Source organism: Physella acuta, unplaced genomic scaffold (assembly GCF_028476545.2).
Source record: "Physella acuta isolate Inbredline_101_S28 unplaced genomic scaffold, ASM2847654v3 ptg002492l, whole genome shotgun sequence".
NCBI classification, from domain to species: domain Eukaryota; kingdom Metazoa; phylum Mollusca; class Gastropoda; family Physidae; genus Physella; species Physella acuta.
Genome location: NW_026733965.1, coordinates 66173 through 94026, shown reverse-complemented (window position 1 = coordinate 94026; position 27854 = coordinate 66173). Strand labels below are relative to the sequence as shown.

Below are 27854 nucleotides of genomic sequence, written 5' to 3'. Positions count from 1 at the left end.
GTTATGATTATTATTATGCAGAGGCGTAGCGAGGGGCTGGGGGCGGGTGACACCATTTAGGGGGGTGACACCAAGGCAAAAAAAAATAGCAAAATATATACAGAAAAATTTGAGGGGGGGGGGGGTTGCAAATCGAAAGTTTGATGTGGGGGGGGGGGGGTGCAAATCGAAAGTTTGGGGGGGGGGGGTGCAAATCGAAAATTTGTCCCCGGGAAGGGTCGCTACGCCTTTGGGGGGGGGGGGGGTTTGACCACATTAAGTGCCGCACCGGGTGACACCCGACCTCGCTACACCACTGCTATTATGGTCAGGTACAGTGTTTGACTTGAGTTGATTATGTTAAGGGGTGGTTTTGATTAGAGTTGGGTGGAGGGGTCGGCGTGGTCGAGTCGGTAAAGCTCATGGTTGCTAAACCGAAAAGACTCGAGTTCGAACCCTCGGGCAGATGAGGCTCGTTAGCTGGGGACAGCCACTCTTCTAGGAGAGATAACTCCAAAATTAAACGACTGCTGCCTTGTAGTTTGTTCTTGGTTGGACAAAGGCTATGGAAGCAAATCCAAAAAGAAAAGCAGGCTGAAATCGGAGTCAATGGCCTCAATGGCGCATAAACAGTTGACACGTAACGCTTAATTGTGTTGGAGGCGTGGTCGAGTCGGCAAAAAGCTCATGGTTGATAAATTCGAACAAAGTCTCGAGTTCAACCCCACTGGCAGATAAATCTCGATCCCCTTCAACACTAATAATTAAGAAGAAGAAGAAGAAGAGTTGGGTGATATCGAAAAAGAATGTGGTTACTTTGTATCATGGTTTGGGTGGCGTGTGGTCGAGTAGTAGAGCAATTGAATACTAAACCACAAGTTTTGGGTTCAGATCTCAGACTTGTGTCCTTGAGCCAGCGTGAGTGCACCCAGCTCTGAAGGGTACCTGGCTCACGTTAGGGAAAGTAAAGGCGTCTAGGCATAGTGCTGACCACAGTATAATTTGATATGCAGAGGTTATAAACACAACTTCTTCTGCCGTATGGATCGTTAAACCCGAAGAAAAGAACTTGGTTTTTTAATGGTTTGATTAGATTAGGTTGACATTAGGTTAGGATAATAATAATTTAGGTAAAGTTTGGGTGAAGGTTGCATTGGGTATGGTTAAGGTTTAGATTGTGTTTAATTAAATGAGGTTAAGTCTAGGTTGAGTTTGTTCTGAAAATATTTAGCTTCTATTATAAAGGATTTTACGCTAAAGGCAAGTAGGAATTTTTTTTTCAAACAGGATGGGATTTTCCTGGATTAAATATGAGAAAGGGGTGGGATAGGGGTGGAGAGGGGTGGTGGATAGGGTCTGCCCTAGTTTAATGTACGGCACGTTATTATTTTTATTTAATTTTTTTGCATAAAACTAAAAATCGGTAAAGTGCGTATTTAAAACCATATGCAGAACGTTAAGCGTAGAGAAATTTTTTCTAAAACAAATGAAAAAATTGTCTTGATATAGGAAGACAATGGTATCTCCATGTAGCAAAGGCATACGTATTTGATATAACAAAGACAGAATTATGTTCTACACAAATTTTTTTGTTCTTTATCTAGTGTTACGTGTTATTGACTCATATTTCAGCCTGCTTTTCGAAAGCAAGCTGAAATTTTGATTTTGGAGTTGTCTCCCCTAAAAGAGTTGCTGTCCATGAGCCTGACCTGCCCGAGGGTTCGAACTTTTTGGTTTAGTAACCATGAGCTTTACCGACTCGACCACGTCGACCCCTACTCAAAAATCTTGGTAGAAAAAAAAAGAACAAAAAAAAGAGAAAAAGAATAAAAGGAATAAAAAATAAAATAAATTGAAAATAACTGAAAAATGAAGAAAATAACAGAAAAAAAAAATCGAAGGCTAGCACTTGATACAGTTAGAAAAAAAAAGAGATATTTTTGTCTTGTGATTTAAAAATATTGATTGCAGTTAGATCGCCTTTATTTTTAAGATTCAGAAAGAGCCTCCATGTAATCATTACGACATGTTATTCATCATAGGCAGTGGCGTAGCGAGGTCGGGTGTCACCCGGTGCGGCACTTAATGGTGTCACCCCCCCCCCCCCCGCAGAGGCATAGAGACCCTTCCCAGGAACAAACTTTCAAATTTTCGATTTGCACCCCCCCCCTCAAGTTTTCGATTTGCCCCCCCCCCCCCCCCCCCTCAAACTTTCGATTTGCACCCCCTCCAGTTTTTCTCTATATATTTTGCTATTTTTTGCCTTGGTGTCACCCCCCTAAATGGTGTCACCCGGTGCGGTCCGCACCCCCCGCCCCCCCCCCCTCGCTACGCCCCTGATCATAGGTTTTTTTATTCGTATTTAATAGCACCGTATTCATGTTTTGGGACTTCTAATTTTGATCTAAAAGAGCAGGTTTAGTTAAGCAGATAAGATACTGATGTATTATGAATGGCGGTGAGTGCGCCCTTTGATGGTGTCGTGTGTGGTGTGTGTGTGTGTGGGGTGTGTGTGTGTGGGGGGGGGCTGGGTGAGTAATTAGCTGACGTGTTGGCAGACGAGAACAGTCATGGCGTGCGGGCCGAGCATTGTTTTGTTACGTAGTCGGGGGACGACATTGATTCCAGAGCTCATGTGTGTTCAGTCGACGTGTGTGGGAGAGGGGGAGGGGGGGGGGTGTGGGGTAGAAAGGTTTAGAGCAGTGGTTCTTAACATTTTTGGTGTTACCGAACCCCACCTACATTACATTTGTTCATTCACCGAACCTTTCTTAATAGTTCTATAGTAAGCGCTGACAAAATCCGATCGTGAATCAAATGAGTCGGGTGTGAGTCTTGACCTCGGCAGAGCCCCTAAAACTGACTCACCGAACCCCTCCTGGGGTTCTATAAAACGCGGGTTAATAACCATTGGTTTAAAGATTAACGAAAGTAATGGGCCGTTTTAGAATAAAGGGGTAAGCGGTAAGGGGTGATGGGAGATGTGTGGTGTGGGAAGGTGTAGGGGGTGTTGGAGATTAAGGAAGGTGTGGGGGAGTGTGAGGATGTGGAACAACTTTGCAATTAACATTGACCCACAATGCCATTAATATTGACCCTCAAGGTCATTTATGTTGAACCACAACGCCATTAATATGAACCCACAAAAACATGACAATAGTCCCCACCTTGCCGTCAATATTTCGGCAACCTTTACGAACCAAGCCGGCACTTCATCACCAGAACGAGGTCGCGTCAGACCGGAAGCCACAAGAAACAACTTCCGGTCACGCGGCCTACCCTGAACAGACTCACTGACAGCAGACACGGAAGATGTCCGCACAATGCCGCATCGACGAGCGAAGCCTGACATGACGCCGTCTCCATGGCAACGCAGGTATACATTTCATGTTTTTATATTTTTGTGCCATAAAAAAATAAATTGTTCTTCTAAAAATAGACAACTGATCCTTTGTCTCATTAACGAATGTATTTATGTTTCAGAAGAGAAAAACGATCTGTCTAAATGTTACACAATCTGAAGATTGTCTTGTATCGTATGTAAGTTCGCGATATCATTGACAAAAGTGTATGCTGTTTGTGTTGTGAATGTGCTTTCTTTAACACCAGGGGTTCCCAAAATGTAAGCCACGATACCAACATTGCAACAACTCGCTGTATTTATGTTGAATGTTCTTTCTTTAACACCAGGGGTTCCCAAAATGTTAGCCGGGGTACCAAAATTGCAATAACTAACTGTAATGATATTGGATGTTCTTTCTTTAACACCAAGCAAGGGTTCCCAAAATGTTAGCCACGGTGCCACCATTGCAACAACTCGCTGTATTTGTGTTGAATGTTCTATTTTAAGCCCGACATCACGGGTTCCCAAAATATTCGTCGTGGTGCCAACATTGCAACAACTCGCTGTATTTGTGTTGAATGTTCTATTTTAAGCCCGACATCACGGGTTCCCAAAATATTCACCGCGGTACCACCATTGCAACAACTCGCTGTATTTGTGTTGAATGTTCTATTTTAAGCCCGACATCACGGGTTCCCAAAATATTCGTCGTGGTGCCAACATTGCAACAACTCGCTGTATTTGTGTTGAATGTTCTATTTTAAGCCCGACATCACGGGTTCCCAAAATATTCACCGCGGTACCACCATTGCAACAACTCGCTGTATTTGTGTTGAATGTTCTATTTTAAGCCCGACATCATGGGTTCCCAAAATATTCGTCGTGGTGCCAACATTGCAACAACTCGCTGTATTTGTGTTGAATGTTCTATTTTAAGCCCGACATCACGGGTTCCCAAAATATTAACCGCGGTACCACCATTGCAACAACTCGCTGTATTTGTGTTGAATGTTCTATTTTAAACCCGACATCGTGGGTTCCCAAATGTTAGCTGCAGTACCAACATTGCAACAACTCGCTGTAATTATGTTGAATGTTCTTTCTTTAACACCAAAGGTTCCCAAATGTTAGCCGTGGTGCCAGATGCAAAAGGACGTGACAACAACTCTCAGAAAAAACAGAATGGAATGGTTAAGAGGTAGCGCAATAGGTGGCTGACCACTCTTTCTCTTGGTCGTACCCCGATACGGTCATTACCTGCCCAAGCTAATGCTTATTGGCCAGATAGGCCGTTGCAGAGTCTTATAATCAGTGGCGTCGCTAGGTCGGGTGTCATCCGGTTCGGCTGTATCTTTTAGCTTAGCCGTACCTGATTTCGGCAATGCGCACACGGATAGGGTAAAGTTTAGTCCATAGTTATGTTAAGTAGCTAAGTGAGAGGATTAATATAGAAGAGTCCGATTGGATTTGCTGCGGAGCTGAAATAGGTGACCGAAAAGTGACCTACGGGGACTTGCCGGTGACCAGGGCAGTTGAAGTAGAGTTTGCCAGAGTCTCTAGTTCCTCATCAAGTGCCCGTGTCGCAGGGAGGGTGGGTGGTCTAGCTGTGTCCAAGAGGCCAGGGAAGTTTTAAAAGCCCCCCCCCCCCCCACCCATCCCCAGATTGAAATTTTCGTTATGTGCTTTTTTCTCCACCAAAGCTTGGGGTCTCACTGAGATTTTTCGTGGGGGGCCCACTGGTATTATTTTCTGTATTTTTTCCTGGGGGTGTGTGTGTGGGGGGGGGGGGGGTGGGTGGGGAATTGGGATTTTCCCGAGTAGGCCGGTGGACCAGTCCACCTCAGCCTTGGTGCCATTTAACACGTGATATAAATAGATTCAATAAGAAGTTAGTAGATCTAAATTTTAGTGGGCTTTGAACTCGTCCTCACCTGTAATCAAACTCATAGTTTTGTCGTTATTTTCTTTCGTGTCAAGATTTTAAGCTTGTAGCAGGACTTTATATCCAGTAGTATCTGGCAAACTAACTACTTCCTGTGGCGTTGTCATGCGCAGTACCGTTAAACTTCCAATTCACTGAGTTGCCGTACGTTTCAATTTAGTGAGTTATCGAACCTAAGAATTAATTGAGTTGTCGAACCTTTTCATTTAGTGAGTTGTCGAACCTAACGATTAATTGAGTTGTCGAACCTTAATCTGGTTTAGACAAGCGTGCAGTACATACGGTGACCTCGACGGTGACCTCGACGGTGACCTTTGGTCGAGGTCAGACGGTTGGCCAGTGGCTGGGTCGGCTGATGGATGACTAATCTTGTTTGTGCTATAAACGTGATCTAAATACGTCCATCGTGATCTACACACTTCTACGTGATCTTTACACTTCTACGTGATCTTCTCTTTGTAGAAGTTCACGTGATCTATGAAGTCACGTGATCTACACAAGTCGATGTGGTTCACGCATTTGAGAGGTGTACGATCAAGTGATCTATACATGTCTAAGTCATCAGCACACGTCTACGTAATGTACACAATTACGTCATCTACACACGTCTACGCCATCTACACACGTCTAAGTCCTCTACACATGTCTACGTCATCAGCACACGACTACGAGATCAACACATGTCCACGCGACATAAACACATACGCCTGGACTACTCAGTAAAAAATTCACACATGTCCACTTGACCTACACACCCCCACTTAACACACCCACTCACACCAACACGCTACACACATACAAGACAACAACCCCTAGTCTGTTGCGTAACCTGTTAGCCTATTTCTAATTCCCGTTTATTTATAAATAGGCGGGGGCAAGGTGCAGTAGCAAAGTTTTTCTTTTTTCTAACTCGAGCTAGCTCGAAATATGTCACCATGACAAAACTACATACAGTTTTAAATTGTTTAGATTTTCCGTTTAATACACAATTGTAGCTTTATATGCCTGAGGTAAACTAACAAGCTTACTCGAAATATGTCACCATGACAAAACTACATACAGTTTAACCATCTAGAGTTTCAGTTTAATACAACATCATAGCTTTATATGCCTGAGGTAAACTAACAAGCTAGCTAAAATAGCACCATAACAAAACTACATACTGTTTTACTTTCTAGACTTTCAGTTGAATACACAGCTTTAGCTTTATACGTTCAATGTTTCATCCAGGAAACAAACTCCTCGGGAGGGGGGGGGGGCGGGGCGAAGGAAATCTACCCCCCCCCCCCCCAACGAAATGGCATTTATATAGAAAACATACTTTTACCAGTGTCCCTCCCCCCCCCCCCCCTCATTACAAAGCCACATACAATATAATTGTTTAGAAATGAGAATTAGGGGAAATTCAATGCAAAATCATTGCTTTAAAGTATAAAATATTACGGCTAAGCCAACAGCAGTATCTTTTGTACGAAATTAAATTATTCTTTAAAATCACCCAAACTATAATCAAAATGTATCACTCTAACAAAACCACCTACATTTTAACTAAGAAATGTTAGAGCTGAGGAGGGTTTAACATACAAACATATGTTTATACATAACCACGGTACGGCTATTCTTAAAACACTGTCTTTACCTACACAAGAAAACTAGCAATTTATTAAAAATTGCCTTACAAAGAAGACAAAATACGATTTAACTCGATAAATTTTACATAACTTTACCTCCAGTAATTTAAACTATCGTGACCTAGATTACCCAGTGAACGCGTTACCGCGTGTGTGAATGGACTTTGATCTCGCAAAATTAGCGTTGGAGGAAACGCACTTTAAAGTATGCAAAATTAATTAACTAATAAAATCTTACCTTTGACCTGTTATGTCGACATATAGGTAGGTTTTGCTGTACTTGCTGGAGGTGATATGGGAGGGTATGACAAGGTACGATCCTCCGGATTAAGTTGTCGATACTGCAGTAGAAAAGACACGTACACAGGGTTATCCAAGTGTCAAGTTTTCCTGGATGGGGGTTTACTGTCAAGTTTTAGGGATAGCAAGTAGTGACAAGACGATGGGAACACGGCCGTGGCGAATGTTAAGTTTTTGAAACAGTGGGGTCGTGGTACGCGAGTCAACGCGACATTAGGTTGTCAGATAACAGGGTCTGGTTGGTAGATAGGTGCTAGAGGTGGGGCATCGGGGGGGGGGGGTGGGGTGGGGCACCTGGGGGGTGCTAGAGGTGGGACACGGGGGGGTGCTAGAGGTGGGGCACCTGGGGGGTGCTAGAGGTGGGGCACTGGGGGGTAGCTAGAGGTGGGGCACCTGGGGGGTGCTAGAGGTGGGGCACCGGGGGGGGGTGCTAGAGGTGGGACACCGGGGGGGGGGGGGTGCTAGAGGTGGGACACCGGGGGGGGGTGCTAGAGTGGGGCACCGGGGAGGGGGGTGCTAGAGGTGGGACACCTGGGGCGGGGGGGGGGGGGGGTTGGTGCTAGAGTTGGTACACCTGTGGGGGTGCTACTACACCTGGGGGTGCTAAAGTTGGTACACCTGGGGGGGGGAATTTTGCTAGAGTACATCTGGGGGTGCTAGAGTTGGCACACCTGGGGGGAAGGTGCTAGTACACCTAGGCGGGAGGTGCTATAGTTGGTACACATGAGGAGGGGGTGCTAGTACACATGGGGGAGTGGAGGTGCTAGAGTTAGATCAGCCAAGGTATGTTCTAATCTTAAGACCTGGGGAAACGTCACTGGCCTAATCTAGGAGAGATAAGCCATAGTCCACACATTATATAATGTCCAGTCAGCACACCTGGGAAATTCAGGCCTAAAAATCGCCTTGAGGAGAACAATAGATTGGATGCAGTGGAATGCCATGGTCAGTATATCACTACTCGACTAAATCTACAGGTCATACACTAGTTGTGGTGAGCACTGAACAACTATTGTTGTACACATTTTATTAGTCGTCTCAACATTTCTGTTCCCACCCCACTCCCGAACTCAATCTTAGTCCGAAGCCAAAATTAAGCTTAAAAAAATGGAGCTTCAATTAAACATTCAGAGAGTTCGAACACTATATTTAAATGTCAGTATACAACCAAATCTTATAAGCAAAATAAGTTGTCTCATATATATATATATATATATATATATATATATATATATTTATAATATGCCTAGGCCTATATATATGTATATATATAGGCATTATATTATATATGCCTATGTGTGTATACAAACTATATATATATAGTCATGCATATACTACGAAGATGTCCTTAGTTTCCCTCTAGGCCTACACCGACACAGTGTGTAGCTGTTGTGTACCGTGAGCACGTTTCATCCCCAGTTCTGGCAGCAGCGTCTGATCGAACTCTGAGATCGATACTGCAGAACATTTCTTCACCCACTTTACCTGATTGTGCCGCCCACCGTTGGTCATCGTGCGACGAAAAACCTCCACACACAACAATCCCACTCCAGAGAAATTTAATTACAAGAAACAAAAACAAAAACCAACCTTTTAAGTTTTGTAGCACTGTTGATGAAAACACGATTTTAAAATCTGAAACCCACAACAAAGAAACCGCATCGCTTTGTGTTTGTTTTTTTAAACCACGAAACTAGGTCATTCTTTGAACACAAGAATCAATCTATTTATATAATCGTTCAGTGTGTTATGTTTGTATAAGCACACAGTACAGTATCTAGATCCAGACTGAACGAAGCACAAAGAAAAAAATTGTAAACACAGCAGTGGATGATGAAGGTAATGGGGGACACCAAGTCAGCTGTTTGTATCAGCTGGTTTTGGTCTATTTTTAGAACATACGCGCGCGCCGTTGAGTGGGCCGGCTGCTAGGCCGAGGACGACTTCGCGCCGGTTCTAACTAGTCGAAGGAGAATGGGGAGGAGTGGATGCAAGCTAGCAGACGTTAAATATTAATTTGCTTTGTTTTGATTGTGCTTGTGAAGTTGTTCTTTTTGATTAACAAAACTTTGTTCTTTTTTTTAATTAAAACTTAGATAAAATAGCCTACCAATAATACGACTAAAATATATTATAAAACAGCCTACACAGTTTTATTTTACTAAATGTAGAGTAAAATATCCTACCTATTATTATGACTAAAATGTAGAATAAAATACCCTGCCAGTTTTGTTTTTTTTTAAATTAAAATCCAAAGTAAAAAGCCTACAATTTTTAAAACTAAAATCTAGATTTAAATAGCCTACCAATTTTTTTCACAAAATCTTGATTAAAATCAATTTTTTAAATCTAGAATAGACAATAAAATAATAGCATACCAATATTTTTTTGTGTGACTAAATTGTAAAATGAAATAGCTTGCCAGTTACAATTTTTACCAGTATTTTGATGAAGCGAAACAAGTAAATCATAAAGTATAAAACTCCAACAGCATTTAGTAAAGTATGTATATATATATATATATATATATATATATATATATATATATATATATATATATATATATATATATATATATATATATATGTATATATATATATATATATATATATATATATATATATATATATATATATATATATATATATATATATATATATATTTACTTATATAGTTATCGTTACCAAGACCCTTATAACCTTAACAACGAAACCTATTATATCAGCATCTTTATGTACAGCAAAACCCAAACTAAAGCTTAACATAACGGTAAAGCACAATGACCTTTGACCCTTGGGACTCAGCCGGCGTTGACAGAGGCGTTGCCCCCCCCCCCCCCCCCCTTTCAAATGACATACAGAAAGTAGAAATCAATGGAACTCCGCTACTGACGATTAGATTTTCCCCACCTCCCCACGTCTGCTAACATTGTTAGCGTCCTGACCTCCGACCTCTGACTACCACAGGTCAGTTCTGTTGTCACTTCCGGTCAACTCGCTGAGTGTCACTAAATATATAATTATATATCAAGTCACCTAGGATCTAGGTGGATTACATATTATATCAGGGGTAACCACAGCGGGTGGTATTTTGTGGTATGCAGTGGCGTAGCCAGGATCGTCTCAAGGGGGGGGGGGGTTCCAATTTTTACCCGGGGACAAACTTTCGATTTGCACCCCCCCCCTCAAACTTTCGATTTGCACCCCCCCCTCATACTTTTTATATATACCGAGGGGTCTATGAGGGGGGTTATGACCCCCCTAACCCCCCCTGCCTACGCCACTGGTGGTATGCATGGAAGGTGGGTGGCCAGCAGTGTTTCTTCCAGACTTTTTTCTCCTGGGGGGGGGGGGGGGGACGACGACGACGACGACGACACAACAATTTCCGCGGGGTGGGGTGGGGGGCGGACACTGTCAAAAGTATATATTTTCTATATAAATTCCATTTTGTCATTTTCTTCGGGGGGGGGGGGGCGGTAGAAGAGATGCCTGGAAGAAACTCTGGTGGCCAGACACGTGATCAGTCGGGGTTCGGTTATTCCTTGTACGATGATGTGCGTCTTTGAGCTCACACAGGTTTAATAAGTACCCGGCATGTGTTGGGTAGAAAAAACAGATAAGGGGGATGTGGTTGTTAAAAATCAGATGAGTTTACTTCCACCTGTCCGATAGGTTATGGACCAGATGTTCTGCCCTTTAGGGCATAGGTAAACTACTTCTTGTACTCTGAGTGCTATGTGTGCTATAGATGAACTACATCGTGTGCCATGTGTGCTATAAATGAACTACCTCGTGTGTCCTGTGTGCTATAGATGAACTACCTCGTGTGTCCTGAAACCTAACGCTAACACATAACCCTAACCCTAAACCTAAACCTAAACCTAACCATAACCCGAACACTAACACTAACCCTAACCTTAACCCTACTCTGTCTTAAATCAAAACTTACTTAAATATTTGATACTTAATTTTACTTCTCCAATCAACATAAAAGTAAACTTTTCCCTTTCAAACCAAACGATTTTTAGAGTAGATGAAGTAGAGTTCACATTTTTTTTTGACATCGACATACGAGTACATAGCAAGTTGACAAACAGACTTCACACACACATACATACACACATAAACACAGTCTTAAGATTATTAATTTTTGTAAAAATGTAATTATGACACTTTATGTCAATGTTTATACATGCTTTGCAAATTATTCTTCTTCTTCTTCTTCTTCGTTCTTAATTATTAGTGTTGAAGGGGATCGAGATTTATCTGCCAGTGGGTTTGAACTCGAGACTTTGTTCGAATTTATCAACCATGAGCTTTTTGCCGACTCGACCACGCCTCCAACACAATTAAGCGTTACGTGTCAACTGGTTATGCGCCATTGAGGCCATTGACTCCGATTTCAGCCTGCTTTTTTTTTTGGATTTGCTTCCATAGCCTTTGTCCAACCAAGAACAAACTACAAGGCAGCAGTTGTTTAATTTTGGTGTTGTCTCTCCTAGAAGAGTGGCTGTCCCCAGCTAACGAGCCTCATCTGCCCGAGGGTTCGAACTCGAGACTTTTCGGTTTAGCAACCATGAGCTTTACCGACTCGACCACGCCGACCCCCTGCAAATTATTGAATATGTTGAAAATAAAAAAAATACTACTGTTAAAATGTCGCATTATTTACATTTACGTTCAGTCATTATAAAAACTCTTATTAATTCAAAACAACGACAAACACAGCAATAAGCAACAGGCGCAAGGGAAATAACTGCAAAAGATTTGCACCTCCTCGTCCGGACGCTTCAAGAGAGTAGCATAGCGGGCCTTGACAGTCCCAAGTCGCTGGAAGAAAGAAATTATATATATATATATATATATATATATATATATATATATATATATATATATATATATATATATATATAATTTATTTATACATATAAAAACCATAACATTAGAACATTTGCTATTTATTTTAAAAGATATATAACTATAGTTTTATAATTGTTTTTTTTTTGTTTTTGTAAGGGTATGTTATTATATTTAAAATGTGTGAACATTAAAGTTTAAGCAATGGCCTTTCAGCATAGCAATAAAGCTTATCTCCTTTAGCTTAAACCCCAACTCTGAACCTCACACAATTACCTACCATATCAACCTATCAACTTATCCATAACCATCATACCCTAACACTTTAACAATAGCATTTTAGCTTTATTTCTAACACCCGAGCTTGTAACGAGAATCTTTTCCCGTTTGTTCTTAAGACACACGGTGCTGATGAAGTAGAGTTCATCTGTTTCAGAAACTTTTCCTAGCGTGAGTTGGGTACTCATCAGATCTGTATGGGCTCAGGGAAGTTATACTGACCTGAACCCGGATTCGAACTCGAGACTTTCGGTTTAGACCACACTGTCCCCCATAATATAAGCTAACCCTTACCTATATACCTAAGTCACAACCCTAAAACACAATGAAAATGATAGTACTCGCTTCTGTAAATTTCCCTAACGTTAGTCAGGTACCCAGTGAGGTCGGGTGTCACCCGGTGCGGCACTTAATGGTGTCACCCCCCAGAGCGGACTAACTTTCAAATTTTCGATTTGCACCCCCCCCTCAAGTTTTTCTCTATATATTTTGCTATTTTTTGCCTTGGTGTCACCCCCCTAAATGGTGTCACCCGGTGCGGTCCGCACCCCCCGCCCCCCCCCCCCCTCGCTACGCCTCTGCAGGTACCCATCCATGCTGGGCGAACTCAGGGGCGTCTTTTGGGCTCGACTCCGAAATCCGAACTTCCAACTTAGCATCCGTGTGCTCTACCCCCCCCCCCCCCCCCCAACCACTCCATCACATATCAGCAAATATTCCAACAAGCATCCACCACAATATAACCACCCGGTACCCACTAACGGAAAAGGTCAAGGTCCCCATCAGGTCACTCACAGAACAAGGTCACCGTGGCGTTGCCTTGACCTTTGCTGTTGACGCCCACGCAGTAGTAGTCCCGGAAGTCGAGAGCCTGCACGTACCGCACCTTGAGTGAGTACCACTGTTCACCGTTGAACAGGTTCTGGGTGTCGGTCGCCTGTGGGAGGGGGGGGGGGGGTGACGTCAGAAAAATGGGATTAAGGCCATTGAACTAAATTTTAAACTTTCAATATCACATACATTTTTTTAATCTCTATTTGTTTGTTTCAATAACGTGGTTGCCTATGGAAAAATTAGAACAGCATGCACGCTTTACAAATCTAGCTTAAGGAAAGGAAAACGTTTATCCTTATAGGCCCTGGAAGTTTAATGGAGCAAATGAATTAGAGGAAACTTTTTTCCAAGATATCGACATACGAAGGTGTTAGGAATGGTTTCTTAGGTATTGCGAGCAGTGTTTCTTCCGGACTTTTTTCTCCTGGGGGAGGGGGGGGGGGGGCTTGAAATTTTCGGGGGGGGGGGGGGCGACTCTGATAAAAATATTTTTTTTCTATATAAATTCCATTTCGTTCAGGGGGGGGGGAGGTCGGAGAAACTCTGATTGCGAGGGTATGAGAGTATGTGTTGTGGAAAGATTCATAATGATAAAATATTGCGATTGTGTGGTGAGGTACGTAAGGATGTAACGTGTGAGAATAGGATCTTGTTGGAGTTCAGATGGAGCAGATGAAGTAGATTTCACCTGTTTCTGTGGTGTTGGCATAGAGAAGGGATATTGTGGTCAGCACTATGCCCAGCCTCCTTTACTTTCCTTGACGTGAGTATGGTACCCATCAAAGCTGGGTGGATTCAAAGCTCGTTCTATAGAAACGAGCTCTGGATCCGAACTCGAGACTATCGGGTTAGCAGTCGTGGCTTTTACCACCCAACCATGCAATCCCACAAATAGGTTTTAGGATGTAATTTGAATCAGCTGTAAGGAATCGTTAACGTGAATTAGACACGTGTTCAAAAACTCAAAAGGGGAATCTAATTATACAATGACCTCAGAACTTTAACACCCTACAATGGAATCACACAAACAGATTTTAAGATGTAATTCGAATCAGTATTAGGGATTCGTTAACGTGAGTTAGAGACGTGTTCAAAAGGGGAATCTAATTATAGAATGACCTCTGACCTGTTTCGTTGTTTCGTATTTGTCGCTGTTTTTGAGGATGATGTGTTCTTGTTCATTGACCACCATCCAGTAGACAGTGGGGGTGGGGTAACCTGGGGACAGCAGCATGATTAGATCACAGCGATAGTACAGCAAGGCAGAGGCGTAGCGAGGGTGGGGCGAAGGGTGCGGACCGCACCGGGTGACACCATTAAAGGGGGTTACAAAAAGGCGAAAAATTGCAATATTTACATAAGAAAACTGCTTTTTTGCCAGTTCAGTTAAGAATTAAAGTTAAATAGTCTTTAAAGTACAAATCAACAATTATAACTAGGGGGTGGGGGTGGCAAACGTGTTAACTTTAGAGATAACAATGCTACATCCACTTATATTATTAACAGACTATAGATAAATACAGTTAATATTAAGTCTGCAGTGATTAAATCTTATAAACATACATGTACGCGTATGTGGCATATATTTAAATTATAGGTCTATGCAGGTCGTTATACACACATACACACACACACACATATATATATATGTATATATATATGTATATATATATATATATATATATATATATATATATATATATATATATATATATATATAAATACAGCAATAAGACAGTCTTGAGACAACACACGTATGGAAAGCAGCTGCAATAAAATAGTCAACCTGTATGCTTGTGATTAACATTGTATAAATACTTCTATATTTCAGACTAATTCAATTATAAATCCAGGTCATGGATTTAAAACACTACTCTGAGACCAAGGATGAGTACCTAACTCACTTAAGGGAAAATAAAGGTGGCTGACCACAGACGACACTATCCCTTCATTTGCCCAGGCCACAAAAACAGGTGAACTCTACTTCACCTGCCCCATGTACCATCAGCTTCAAAAAGGGATCTTTACTTTCTTTTAACTTTGACCATTTTTAAAATCAAATCCCATTTACATTGAATAACTCAAAGCTACATTGATAAGCAAGATTTAGAAAATAAAACATAAGAATTTAGCAATCAAGATTTAGCAAGATTAACATACCTTGAACAATACAATCCAGTTTAGCGTCCAGCCTACCATTCGCGAACTGACCAACAGAATTTTGTAGAACTCGGACCGTTGGCGCTTGGAACACATAAACCTGTGACGTATACACATATTTTTTTTTATTTAAATCGAGTATTCCTACATCATAAAAATATCTATTAGAAACTAAGCCTAACTACATCTTAAGCAGAAATTTTAGAAAAAAAAAACGGGAAAAAGAAATTGTTTTGTTACCATGGCAACCGTGTGTTGACCCCCCCCCCCCCCGCCCCCACCTACCTGTGTCAGTGACTCGGCAGGTGGCTTGATGCTGTTGTCTGCCACACACCTGTACACACCTGAGTACCTCACGTCTGCTGACATGATCGGCAGCGTCCTGCCCTGTCGACATCAAGGTCAAGATCAAGGTCAGTGAAAATAACAAGGCCAATAACAAGGTCAATAAAATTACAAAGGGCAATATCAAAATAGCTGAGAATCATAAGTTCAATAACAAAGTCGATATCAAGGTCAAAATCAAAGTGACTATCAAGATCCGTGAAACTCACGTCATTATCCATGTCCATAAAATTACAAAGGCAAATATCAAGATCAATATCAAGATTGTTGGAAATCATAAGGTCAATATTAAGAACAATATCAAGTTCCGTGACAATCGCAAGGTCAATTATCAAGGTTATTAGAAAGGTTAGTGACAACCACAAGATCAGTCTCAAGGTCAATTCTATTTATTAAAGACAAACAACACCACCACCCAACTTAGAAAGGCATCCCGTGTGAGTACTACTCAGCCTTTCACACTCTTGACCCAACCATCAAACCCCAACTATAACCAGATGCATAATTAATCACCAAACATGATCTAACTAGATAAGTAACACACTCTTATAGTTGTGACTTTCAGTGTACTTTTCCGCTACGATGAATCGGCGGTCATAGTATAAGGGAAATATAACAAAACTTTGAATAGGTAAACATAGGATAAACGCAATCAGGATCCTCTTTTTTAAACACAATAAACACACGTTATTATTTATTTAAAGCACAGTCAGACCTAACCTGACTTAGCCTGACTTAGCCTGACTTAACCTGACATAGACTTAGCCTAACCTAGCTTGACTTAGCCTAACCTAGCCTGACCTTACCACACCTAACCTGACCTAGGCTGACCTAGCCTGACTTAGCTTGATCTACCCTGACCTGTTATTTACAACTTTTTTACTACCTAGTCTGACATTTTTTGTGAGGTGTATTCACATAATAAAGCCAATAGCGGGAGCATATGCAATATCTTAAAATTAATAAAATAGTTAAAATTAAATTAAATATAGTATAATTTTAAAGTTTTTATTTTTATAAAAAAATAAGAAGGGGAGGGGGGTAGGAGGGATTTTAGGATAGAGAAACGTCTAGATGTAATACCCTGAAAATTGCCTTGCCGTTGGGCAAGAGCTTGCCGTCAGAGCGGACCCACGTGATGTTAGGGAAGGGAACTCCGAAAGCATCGCATGTAATACTCGAGTTGCCGCCCTTCTCGATCATCTTGACAGCGTCGGTAGATCCTGGTCTTATCATAGGTGGCTCTGTGGGGAGATTTTGTGGGGAGGTTTAGTAGGGAGATATAGGAACATATTTTATAGGGAGATTTTATAGGGAGATTTTATAAGGAGGTCTTATAAGGAGATTTTATAGGGAGATTTTATAGGGAGGTTTTTATAGGGAGATTTTATAGGGAGGTCTTATAAGGAGATTTTATACGGTGGTTTTATAGTGAGATTTTATAGGGAGATTTTATAGGGATATTTTTATAGGGAGGTTTTTATAGGGAGGTTTTAAAAGGAGATTTCATAGGGAGATTTAATAGGGAGGTATTATAGGGGTTTTTATGGTTTTATAGGGAAATTTTATAGCGGTTGTATATGGAGGTTTTACAAAGGGATGTAATAGAGAGATTTTATACGAGGATATTATAGGGATATTTAACAGGTAGATTATATAGGGAGACTTTACAGACAGATTTATGACATACATTTTATAGATTATAAGGTTATTTTAAATATAAGACATTTAAGGAGATTTTAAAAAAGATTATACAGAGAATTGGGAATTCTGTAGACTTTTACAGGGAGATTGTATAAGGAGTTTATTAGGAATTGTGTAGGGAGATTTGGGTGTATGGGAGATTTTATAGGGGGGGGAGGTGTGGTGACGTGGGTGGATTGTTAGGATAATCTCAGCGAAGGATTAATTGAGAATTTACATGGGGATTTTACAAAGGAGAATCTCTAGGGAGGTTAAATGGTGTGTGGTAAGACAGATGGGGTTAATGGGTGATTTATGGACACTGAATTCAAACCAAACCTTTTCAAATTCAAAGACGTCCAAGTTAAAAAATCTGGCCAAAGGATGAATCAAATAAAAACTTACGTAACACGGTGACGTAACCGGTCTTGTTGTTCAAATGGTCGTACGGCTTATTGTGAATGATGATAGAACACTGGTAGCTGCCGGAATATTCCGGCATCAGCCGGTTGATGACGAGAGTGAAAGTGACACGGTCATAACTGCTGTCCTTGATAATCTCGTAGATGGGGACGTTACCCTTCCGAGGGTTGTTGATGATTATCTCCTCATTCCGGCTCAGTATTTGGTTCAAACCCTGACCGGAGAAGGACCACTGGACCTGTGCAACGTGAAACATCGGTCTAAATAACAAGGTGATTTCGGTATTTTGTAACTCTAAGGGAGACAACGAAGTAAATACCGAACAGAACTAAGCTAGGAAGAGTTAACTAAAGGGAAGTAAATAAAATAGATTTTCAAATCATAACTCAGAGTCTCAGAGAGACAAAGAAAAAATACTGAACATGAGTGCTAAGAAGAGTGACTTAAGGGAAATAAATAACTGTTTTTTACTTTCTCGTATATACGAAGTATAGAGAAAGTCTTGTAATCGTGCAAAAAAAAAAAATCGAGATTTTTGCAAATCTCGACGTTTTACATCTCACTGATACGGAAAAACATAATTTTGCAATCTTGTCCGTATGTCTGTGTGTCCGTGTGTGTGTGTGTGTGTGTGTGTCCGTGTGTAAACACGATAACTTGAGTACCGTTACAGCTAGGTTGATGAAATTTCATATACAAGTATTATATCAAAATCGTAGATCCGTATCAACTTTTGAGCGATTTCGGATAACCGGAAGTGGTACTTTTTCTACTTTGAATTTTTCAAAAGCCTATAACTTGAGTACTATTTCAGATAGATAAATGAAATTTCACATGTAAGTAAAAGATCTAATTCTCTACCTTCTGTTAAATTTTGAGTAATTTCCGTTGACCGGAAGTAGTACTTTACGCTACTTCCGATTTCTCAAAAAACTAATGTAAATTTATAAAGTACTAATACTATTGCGCACTATTATACACACCTTTATTAGGCGTTCGCTTGGTGCGCAATTGTTTTTTACTGAGATTCTATTCTATTTTTAAAAGTTTCAGTATTTAAAATGGATTAAAGATCATAACTATATCCCCAGTTACCATCCCCTGTTGTTTTATATAAGAATATTCGAGAAAGTTTAGGGGAGATCACTACCGGTTTATTTTATATTATAACATTATTTAAATTCATGTCGCAGATAGGTTGTGTTACTAATGTAACATATAATCTCCACCCCACCCCCTTCCCATGAGCACATCCATCACCTCCCCCCCCCCCACATTTAAAATAGAAAACAAGACAACGAAATAAATACCTAACGTAACAAAGCTACGATGAGTGAATTAAAGGGAAATAAATAGTTTTTCATATTTTCATATTTTAACATTTAAGTGATTTTTAAAAATCCCGATCGCAGTTAGGCTTTGCTAATAGTGTGGAATTAACAGTATTTCTTCCAGCCCTTCCCCTCCCCCTCCCACTGTTACTTACAGCGTTACTCCCCAACCTGACCTACTTACAGCGTTACTCCCTAACCTGACCTACTTACAGCGTTACTCCCCAACCTGACCTACTTACAGCGTTACTCCCTAACCTGACCTACTTACAGCGTTACTCCATAGTCTGACCTACTTTCAGCGTTACTCCCTAACCTGACCTACTTACAGCGTTACTCCCTAACCTGACCTACTTACAGCGTTACTCCCTAACCTGACCTACTTACAGCGTTACTCCCTAACCTGACCTACTTACAGCGTTACTCCCTAACCTGACCTACTTACTGCGTTACTCCCTAACCTGACCTACTTACTGCGTTACTCCCTGACCTGATCTACTTACAGCGTTACTACCTAACCTGACCTATTACCTACAGCGTTACTCCCTAACCTGACCTACTTACAGCGTTACTCCCTAACCTGGCCTACTTACAGCGTTACTCCCCGGACTGACCTACTTTCAGCGTTACTCCCAAACCTGACCTACTTACAGTGTTAGTCCCTAACCTGAACTACTTACAGCGTTACTCCCTAACCTGACCTACTTACTGCGTTACTCCCTAACCTGACCTACTACTTACAGCGTTACTCCCTAACCTGACCTACTTACTGCGTTACTCCCTAACCTGACCTACTACTTACAGCGCTACTCCCAAGCCTGACCTACTACTTACAGCGTTACTCCCTAGCCTTGACCTAATACTTACAGCGTTACTCCCTAACCTGACCTACTTACGGCGTTACTCCCTAACCTGACCTACTTACGGCGTTACTCCCTAACCTGACCTACTTACAGCGTTACTCTCTAGCCTTGACCTACTACTTACAGCGTTACTCCCTAACCTGACCTACTTACAGCGTTACTCCCTGACCTACGTACAGCGTTACTCCCTAACCTGAACTACTACAGCGTTACTCCCTGACCTGACCTACTTACAGCGTTACTCCCGAACCTGACCTACTTACATCGTTACTCCCTAACCTGATCTACTTACAGCGTTACTACCTAACCTGACCTATTACCTACAGCGTTACTCCCTAACCTGGCCTACTTACAGCGTTACTCCCCGGACTGACCTACTTTCAGCGTTACTCCCAAACCTGACCTACTTACAGTGTTAATCCCTAACCTGAACTACTTACAGCGTTACTCCCTAACCTGACCTACTTACTGCGTTACTCCCTAACCTGACCTACTACTTACAGCGTTACTCCCTAACCTGACCTACTTACTGCGTTACTCCCTAACCTGACCTACTACTTACAGCGCTACTCCCAAGCCTGACCTACTACTTACAGCGTTACTCCCTAGCCTTGACCTAATACTTACAGCGTTACTCCCTAACCTGACCTACTTACGGCGTTACTCCCTAACCTGACCTACTTACAGCGTTACTCTCTAGCCTTGACCTACTACTTACAGCGTTACTCCCTAACCTGACCTACTTACAGCGTTACTCCCTGACCTACGTACAGCGTTACTCCCTAACCTGAACTACTACAGCGTTACTCCCTGACCTGACCTACTTACAGCGTTACTCCCGAACCTGACCTACTTACATCGTTACTCCCTAACCTGATCTACTTACAGCGTTACTCCCTAACCTGACCTACTTACAGCGTTACTCCCCAACCTGACCTACTTACAGCGTTACTCCCTGACCTACTACTTACAGCGTTACTCCCTAACCTGACCTACTACTTACAGCGTTACTCCCTAACCTGACCTACTACTTACAGCGTTACTCCCTAACCTGACCTACTACTTACAGCGTTACTCCCTAACCTGACCTACTTAGAGCGTTACCCCCTAACCTGACCTACTTACAGCGTTACTCCCTAACTTGACCTACTTACATCGTTACTCCCTAACCTGACCTACTTACAGCGTTACTCCCCAACCTGACCTACTTACAGCGTTACTCCCTGACCTACTACTTACAGCGTTACTCCCTAACCTGACCTACTACTTATAGCATTACTCCCTAACCTGACCTACTACTTACAGCGTTACTCCCTAACCTGACCTACTACTTACAGCGTAATAATAAATACCGAACATAATAAGCTAAGATGATTTACTCCCCCAGCCTGACCTACTACTCACAGCGTTACTCCCCAGGATGAAATTTTTAAAAAAAAGGGAGACAAACGAATAAATACCGAACATAATAAGCTAAGATGAGTTACTCCCCCAGCCTATGCTTGACCAACTACTTACTGCGTTATTCCCCAGCCTGGCGACTGTACAGTTAAGCCGGGCTGTCATCCCGACTTGCTTGACCTCAGGGAAGATGTCGTTGACGATCTCCGGGTCCTGGGCCGACACTGAGGAAGGTCAAGGTCAAAGTTACTCAAGTCCACCAAGCGGGGTTAAACTGGCTGTGTGAGAGGCAGTGGCGTAGCGTGGTCGGGTGTCACCCGGTGCGGCACTTAATGGTGTCACCCCCCCCCCCCCCCCCCAAAGGCGCAGCGACTGTTCCTGGAGGAAAACTTTCAATTTTCGATTTGCACCCCCCTCAAACTTTCGATTTGCACCCCCCATCCACCCCGCCCCCTCCCCCCCCCCCTCAAACTTTCGATTTGCACCTCTTAAAAGACTATTTAACACTCGAATTAATCACTTCTTCTTCTTCTTCGTTCTTAATTGTGAATATGGTGGAGGATTCAGACAACAAGTCCAACTTCGTGGACAAACCGGACTGTGGTCTCCAGTTTGTCAGGTGCCCCATATAATTTTTCCCTGAGTGGGGTGGGCTGGGGCCAGTGTCTGTCTCGTGCCTGGCTATACAAAGTGCATTCCTGGAGTACGTGCTCCGTGTTTTCCGGGGCCTTGCCACAAGGGCACATTTCGCTACACCCAACCTTCAGTTTTCTGTGCATGTGTTGATTTAGTCTGTTGTGGCCTGTTCTAAGTCGAAAGATTATGTATTGTTGTTTTCGTGTTAAAATGTAATAGCCGTCGTCTTTAGTGTAGTGAGGGTGCGTGACAGACCACATTTGCGTTTGTTTGTTTTTTATAATTCTTTTTATTTCTTTTGGGTGTAGCGAAATTTCCGGTTGTGGTTTCTTTCCCCCAATTGAATTAATCACAATTAAGTGGAATTGTCATTTTTCTCTATATATTTTGCTATTTTTTGCCTTGGTGTCACCTCCCTAAATGGTGTCACCCGGTGCGGTCCGCACCCCTCCCCGCCCCCCCCTCGCTACGCCTCTTGTGAGAGGCCTGGGTAATTTTAAAGACACCCCCCCCCCCCAACCAGATTGAAATTGTTATTGTGCATTTTTTTCTCCATCAAGCACCCCTGCCCCCAAGTGTAACATTATTCCAGGAGTAGAAGTTATATTTTTTATTTTATTCACTAAGCTTTATGTTATAGATTCAACCAGTTAAGGGAGACAACACATTAACTATGCTCACTAAAGTCTTTAAAATGTAGAAGATTTTAACAGTAACAAATAATAGGACAATAATCATTGTTGATTATATGCTACATAAAGCCATTAAAATTATTTATGATTATATACGTAATTTGTAAAAAAGAAATGGATTAATATACTATTATTTGACAATAATTTAAATAAAAACCAATAGCTTTTTTCATCACTTAATTTATTAAGGTGTAAAGGTTTCACAATCAATCAATCTCTACCATTGCTCTACAAGTGTCTAATCTCCAATTTTCGTAAACAATTTAATACTTAAACCTGAAAATAATACAGAAATTTAATATTTTTAGAATCAGTGGTATAAAAGTTGTAAATCCAGAGAACTTGAAAACTTTTGAGTTTAAGGCTACATTTTTATTTATTTTCAACTAGCCTAAGTTATAACCTGAAGTTTCACTTTCATAAGACAAACATTAATGTCAGTACAGGAACTCAGTAATCAATATTCTGAAAACCCCACTTCATAGTAATTTCTTCTAAAACTTTGCAGATTTTTTAAATAAAATTATTTTAATTAAACCACCAAAAAAAAAAAAAAAAAAAAAAATTGTAAACAATTTAGATTGTATATTAGTACAGAAAGCAAAGCAAACACTTGCGAAAATATTAAACACCACCAATCAAATAGCCACAACAAATAAAGCAATCAGACTTAATTTAATTAACGCGACTAGACAAAGAACAGAAGACGAAAACAGACTAGTAGCAACGGCTATTTATAGATCGACTATATGGTAAATTAGGAATAAAGTCAGATATTTTTTTCACAAAATACACGGACATCGAGTTAAAAGAAATATTTCAAGCAAAGCTAAGACATAGACTGGGAACTCTCACTTAACTGAGAAAAAAAGAAATATACAGGAAAGAAATAAATAAAGTATTAATTTTAATTTAGACAGTCTCAAGCCAAACATCACTCGATCAGTCCCCAAGTAAATTAACATTAGAACAGTCTTCTGTTTCCCAGATTTTAAAATGCACAACCTGAATGGTAGAAAGAGATACCCACCTCAACCCCCCCCCCCCCCCCAACACACAAACACACACTCCCCCCCCCCCCCCCCCCCCCCACTCAACCGGACTGGCGGACATTTCAAGGTAGCGTGCCCTCATTGCCAAGGGTCAATTTTATGTCATGGAAAGTTTTGGAATGATAGATCAGTATGTGATTACAGAGACACTTCTCCCACGGTCGTTTCTATTTCTGTCCATGGGTGGCTACAGTGTGAACTTTTGACTCCGCAGCACACTAAACTAAGCAGTGAAGAGAAACCTAGTTTGCACACCTTATTTTAATCTAGTTCTTATGCCATTTTATTTTTTCCCTTTGATTATTATATATGCAATTGATGTTCATTGTTCATGTCTTTGATGCTGTGTAAAATCTATCAAATATATTATTATTACTGATTTAAATGTTTAAAACAATTGAATTAATAAAAATAAAAATAAAAAAAAATCAACCCCCTCCTCTCTCCCCCTCTATCCACTTTACCCTCAGACATGATAACCCCACAATCCCTTTAACTGTTTCAACGACCCCACCACCCACTGCAACATCAATATCCAGAACTTATTTAAAGTTCTAAATCTTGTCTCTTTCCCCTCATCTTTCACACTGCAACCTTTTGAAAACTCAATGCGACCACTAAAACACCCTTTCAACTAGTCAACTTGTTTCGCTACATAGAAAATGCTTCACTGTCCCATTGACCCTCTCTGGAAAATTTAATTTCCTTTCCTCTCCCCACCCAGACTTCTGACACTTTCATTTGACCTTCACCCCTTTTACTGTCATATATATATATATATATATATATATATATATATATATATATATATATATATATATATATATATATATATATATATATATATAGTTTTAAATATCAAAATAATATTTATTCATATAAAAACACAGATGTTTCGCACAAAACATATTAAAATATTTTAGCTGGCTCTGCTAGAATAGTAAAATTAGAAATCAAATAATATAGCTATAATCATTGAATATTTACATTAGTTATATCAATAGGAGCATTGACTTTGTGTGTCGTTTGAAAGTTTGTTGAAATCTGCATCAACATTTGTTGTTTTCAGTTTCAAGCACGCCTCTAGTTTTTGTTTGTTAGTTGACTTCTCACTTAAACTTTTTATTATATTAATGTAAGAGAACTCTTGTTAGCAAGAATATGTTGACTTAAAGGTCGTCAGCACTCCAGATGTCAACTTCTTCACCTTACTGTAGCATTCTGGAAATTTGATCAATGTGTCACATATGAGTGCCTCAACTCGCGGCCTTTTTTTTTTAGAGCCGTGTACTTGTAAAGTGTAACTTGCATGCTTTTCTTAACCTCCAACTTGCTCTTGAGTTCTGTGAATATACCGCTCCAGAAGTGTTTTTTTTTTCAAATCTAGCATTTTCATGTGAAGCGAGCCAGCCTCAATCCCAAAAACTTAATGTTGATCTAATTTTTTTGTGTTGAGAGGATCTACTATTAACGTCAAAGTACTTGCATTTTTTGAATTGCTCAAATCTCTCAGTGAAAACATCCTTCATTTTGTTTATAGTAATGCTGAAGTGTTTCATAGGTTAATAGTAGCATTAGTTTCACCACGTCTTTTGTTTTCAGATTTTTTAAAATTAAGTATTTTATTTCTCCCCGTGTCTTTACGAAACAATCCACTTCTTCAAGCAAGGCATAAACTGGGTTTTCATTTTCCTTGCTGTTGTAAATTTAACACGTTTAGTTTCTTAGTGATATTCACCATGACGTCGAATCTTTCAATTCAGGATAGACACTTTAATAGGAAGTACAAAGCATTGCAGCTCTGCGACTTTTAGGCGCCCATGGACGCCAGGACCCCGTACCGTGACACCACGCCCTAGTGTTTGGGGCGCGGACGGGCAAGGAAACAACTCCCAGGGCGGGTAGTGCGCTGCACTGGAGGGGAAGAAAGCCTAGGCCCACCACGGTTAGGAATACACCAGAAGCTAGTATCGGTGAAGCCTCTATGTGAGGCTAGGATCCGTGCTCTTCGCAACTGCGACAGTGCCCGACATGACCGTGTGTGGTCGGCTGGTGGAACGTATTCTACTTTCGATTTCCCAAGACATTTCACACATTTGTAGAAGATTTAATTTTCTGTTTTCTATCCAAATTAGAGTAATTTCCGGTGACCGGAAGTGGTAAAAAAAGTAAAGTTTCCCTTTCAAACCTGACAGTCTATGGGGGAAGTGAAGTAGAGTTCACTTGTTTCTGTGACCTCGGCATATGAAGAGATAGTGTGGTCAGCACTATGCCCAGCCGCCTTTACTCTCCATAACGTGAGTTAGGTACCCATCAGAGATGGGTGGACTCAGGGACGGTCTACAGACTTGAACCCGGATTCGAACTCGAGACTTACGGGCTAGCAGTCCAGCTCTCTACAGCTAGACCACACCGGAAGTGGTATTCTACCCTATTTCCGATTTGTCAAAAACGCTTATGAATTTATTTTTAACTTTATTCCTCTGTCTTTCTTTATAAAGTACTATTGTTCCGCACTATTATACACACAGTGTTTGATGTTCATGTGCGCAATTCTTTTTTTCTACCAGAATCGATTCAATTTAAACAATTGAAGTATCTGATTTTTTTTTTTACAAAGTATATCCCGACTGCACTAAGTTGCCATCAGCATTAGCGTTATCTAAGAATATTCGAGAAAATATAGGGGAGATCACTCCCGCTTTATTTTAACTTGATTCTATTCAATTTTAATGAAGCGGGATTGATCTCCCTCTAAACGGTCTCCTATATTTTTAAATAACAGTATATAGGATAGGATGGGACTACAAGTAAAATCGTGCAGGAAATTTTTTAAATCTAGCTTTATATTTAAAAAAAATAGTTTTGACAGAAAAGGGTTTGATTTTATTTAGTAGTAATAAAGTAAAGCTTATTTTCGAACTTGAGAGTCCATGCGACAAGTGGTGTAGAGTTCACCTGTTTCAGTTACCTCGGCATATGAAGGGATAGTGTGGACCGCACTATGCCCAGCCGCATTTACTTTCTCTAACGTCAATCAGGGTACTCATCAGAGCTGAGTGGACTCAGGGACTACAGACTCAAGCCTGGATCTGAACTCGGTACTTTCGAGTTAGTAGTCGTATGCTCTAACGTCCGATAAAAACGAATTTACTTAGCGCTTATGTAATTCATTAGAATACGTCTTGGATAAAAAGGGAATGTAGTGAATGGTTAATGAAACACCACTAAGATTTAAAAATTAAATCGCAGACCACAATCCCTACATAGTTTGGATAGAAAGAAAGGATACTAAGGATGGTGTCGATACTTACCGCAGTACACAATACATACAACAGTGTAGTAGAGGAATGATATGGACACGGACGATACTAATAATGATGTCGATACTTACCGCAGTACACGATACACACAAGAGTCCAGTAGAAGAATGATAGTGACGCTGACGCCATTGTTTTGATCTTGTTAATCTTATAAGTTCACACATTGATTCAAAATTGTACGATGTGATCACAGTTATAAAAATCCAGATCAAATGTATTCTTTTGAAATTAATTATTTCACATCTTCTTACAATTTTAGTTATGAAATTATGTATAATATAAAACAAAAAGTAAATAAACTTCAGTAATAATCGAGGTTATGCCGCCATTTTGAAAAACACATGCCGTTTGTCCTGTGTTGTGGTGTTTGGTCCAATTTGTGTCAACAACTCCGATTAGACTGATAGCCAGTTATTCTTTTAAACAGAATGTCATTATACGTTAGCATCTAAATTTGACATATTTTCTTACAGTTTATTTTTTTTAAAGAATACCATACCCCTCTTTTTTTAAACAAAATATTAAAAAAATATTAAAAAAAAAAAACGTAACCAAGGGTGATCTATTTTTAGAGCTCAATAAAAAAAACCATACATTTTAATGAACTATTACTATAATTGACCTTTTAGTTATACCTTACATCCGGGGCTTAACACAGAATTTTTTTTTGCTTTAACCGACATAATTACCAACGTCAGTGTGCGGCACTTAATGGTGTTGTTACGTTCTGGCTCGTTTCAAATCATCAACAACGCTTCGTGTATAACTTCACTCCTTT

At 40.6% G+C, this 27854-nt stretch overlaps 1 protein-coding gene across 1 annotated transcript; it reads right to left on the bottom strand.

Annotated features, from left to right (window-relative positions):
* Window positions 1-11246: 11246 nt before the first annotated feature.
* On the bottom strand, window positions 11247-27439 carry LOC131933401 (protein amalgam-like). Its single transcript, XM_059290176.1, has 9 exons — window positions 27148-27439; window positions 21491-21597; window positions 17761-18016; window positions 16756-16916; window positions 15613-15714; window positions 15328-15427; window positions 14294-14385; window positions 13129-13270; window positions 11247-12027 (listed from the first exon to the last, which is right to left on the bottom strand). Exons 1-9 carry the CDS (start codon window positions 27203-27205, stop codon window positions 11900-11902), a joined length of 1146 nt encoding a protein of 381 aa, XP_059146159.1. The 5' UTR covers window positions 27206-27439; the 3' UTR covers window positions 11247-11899.
* Window positions 27440-27854: the final 415 nt, after the last annotated feature.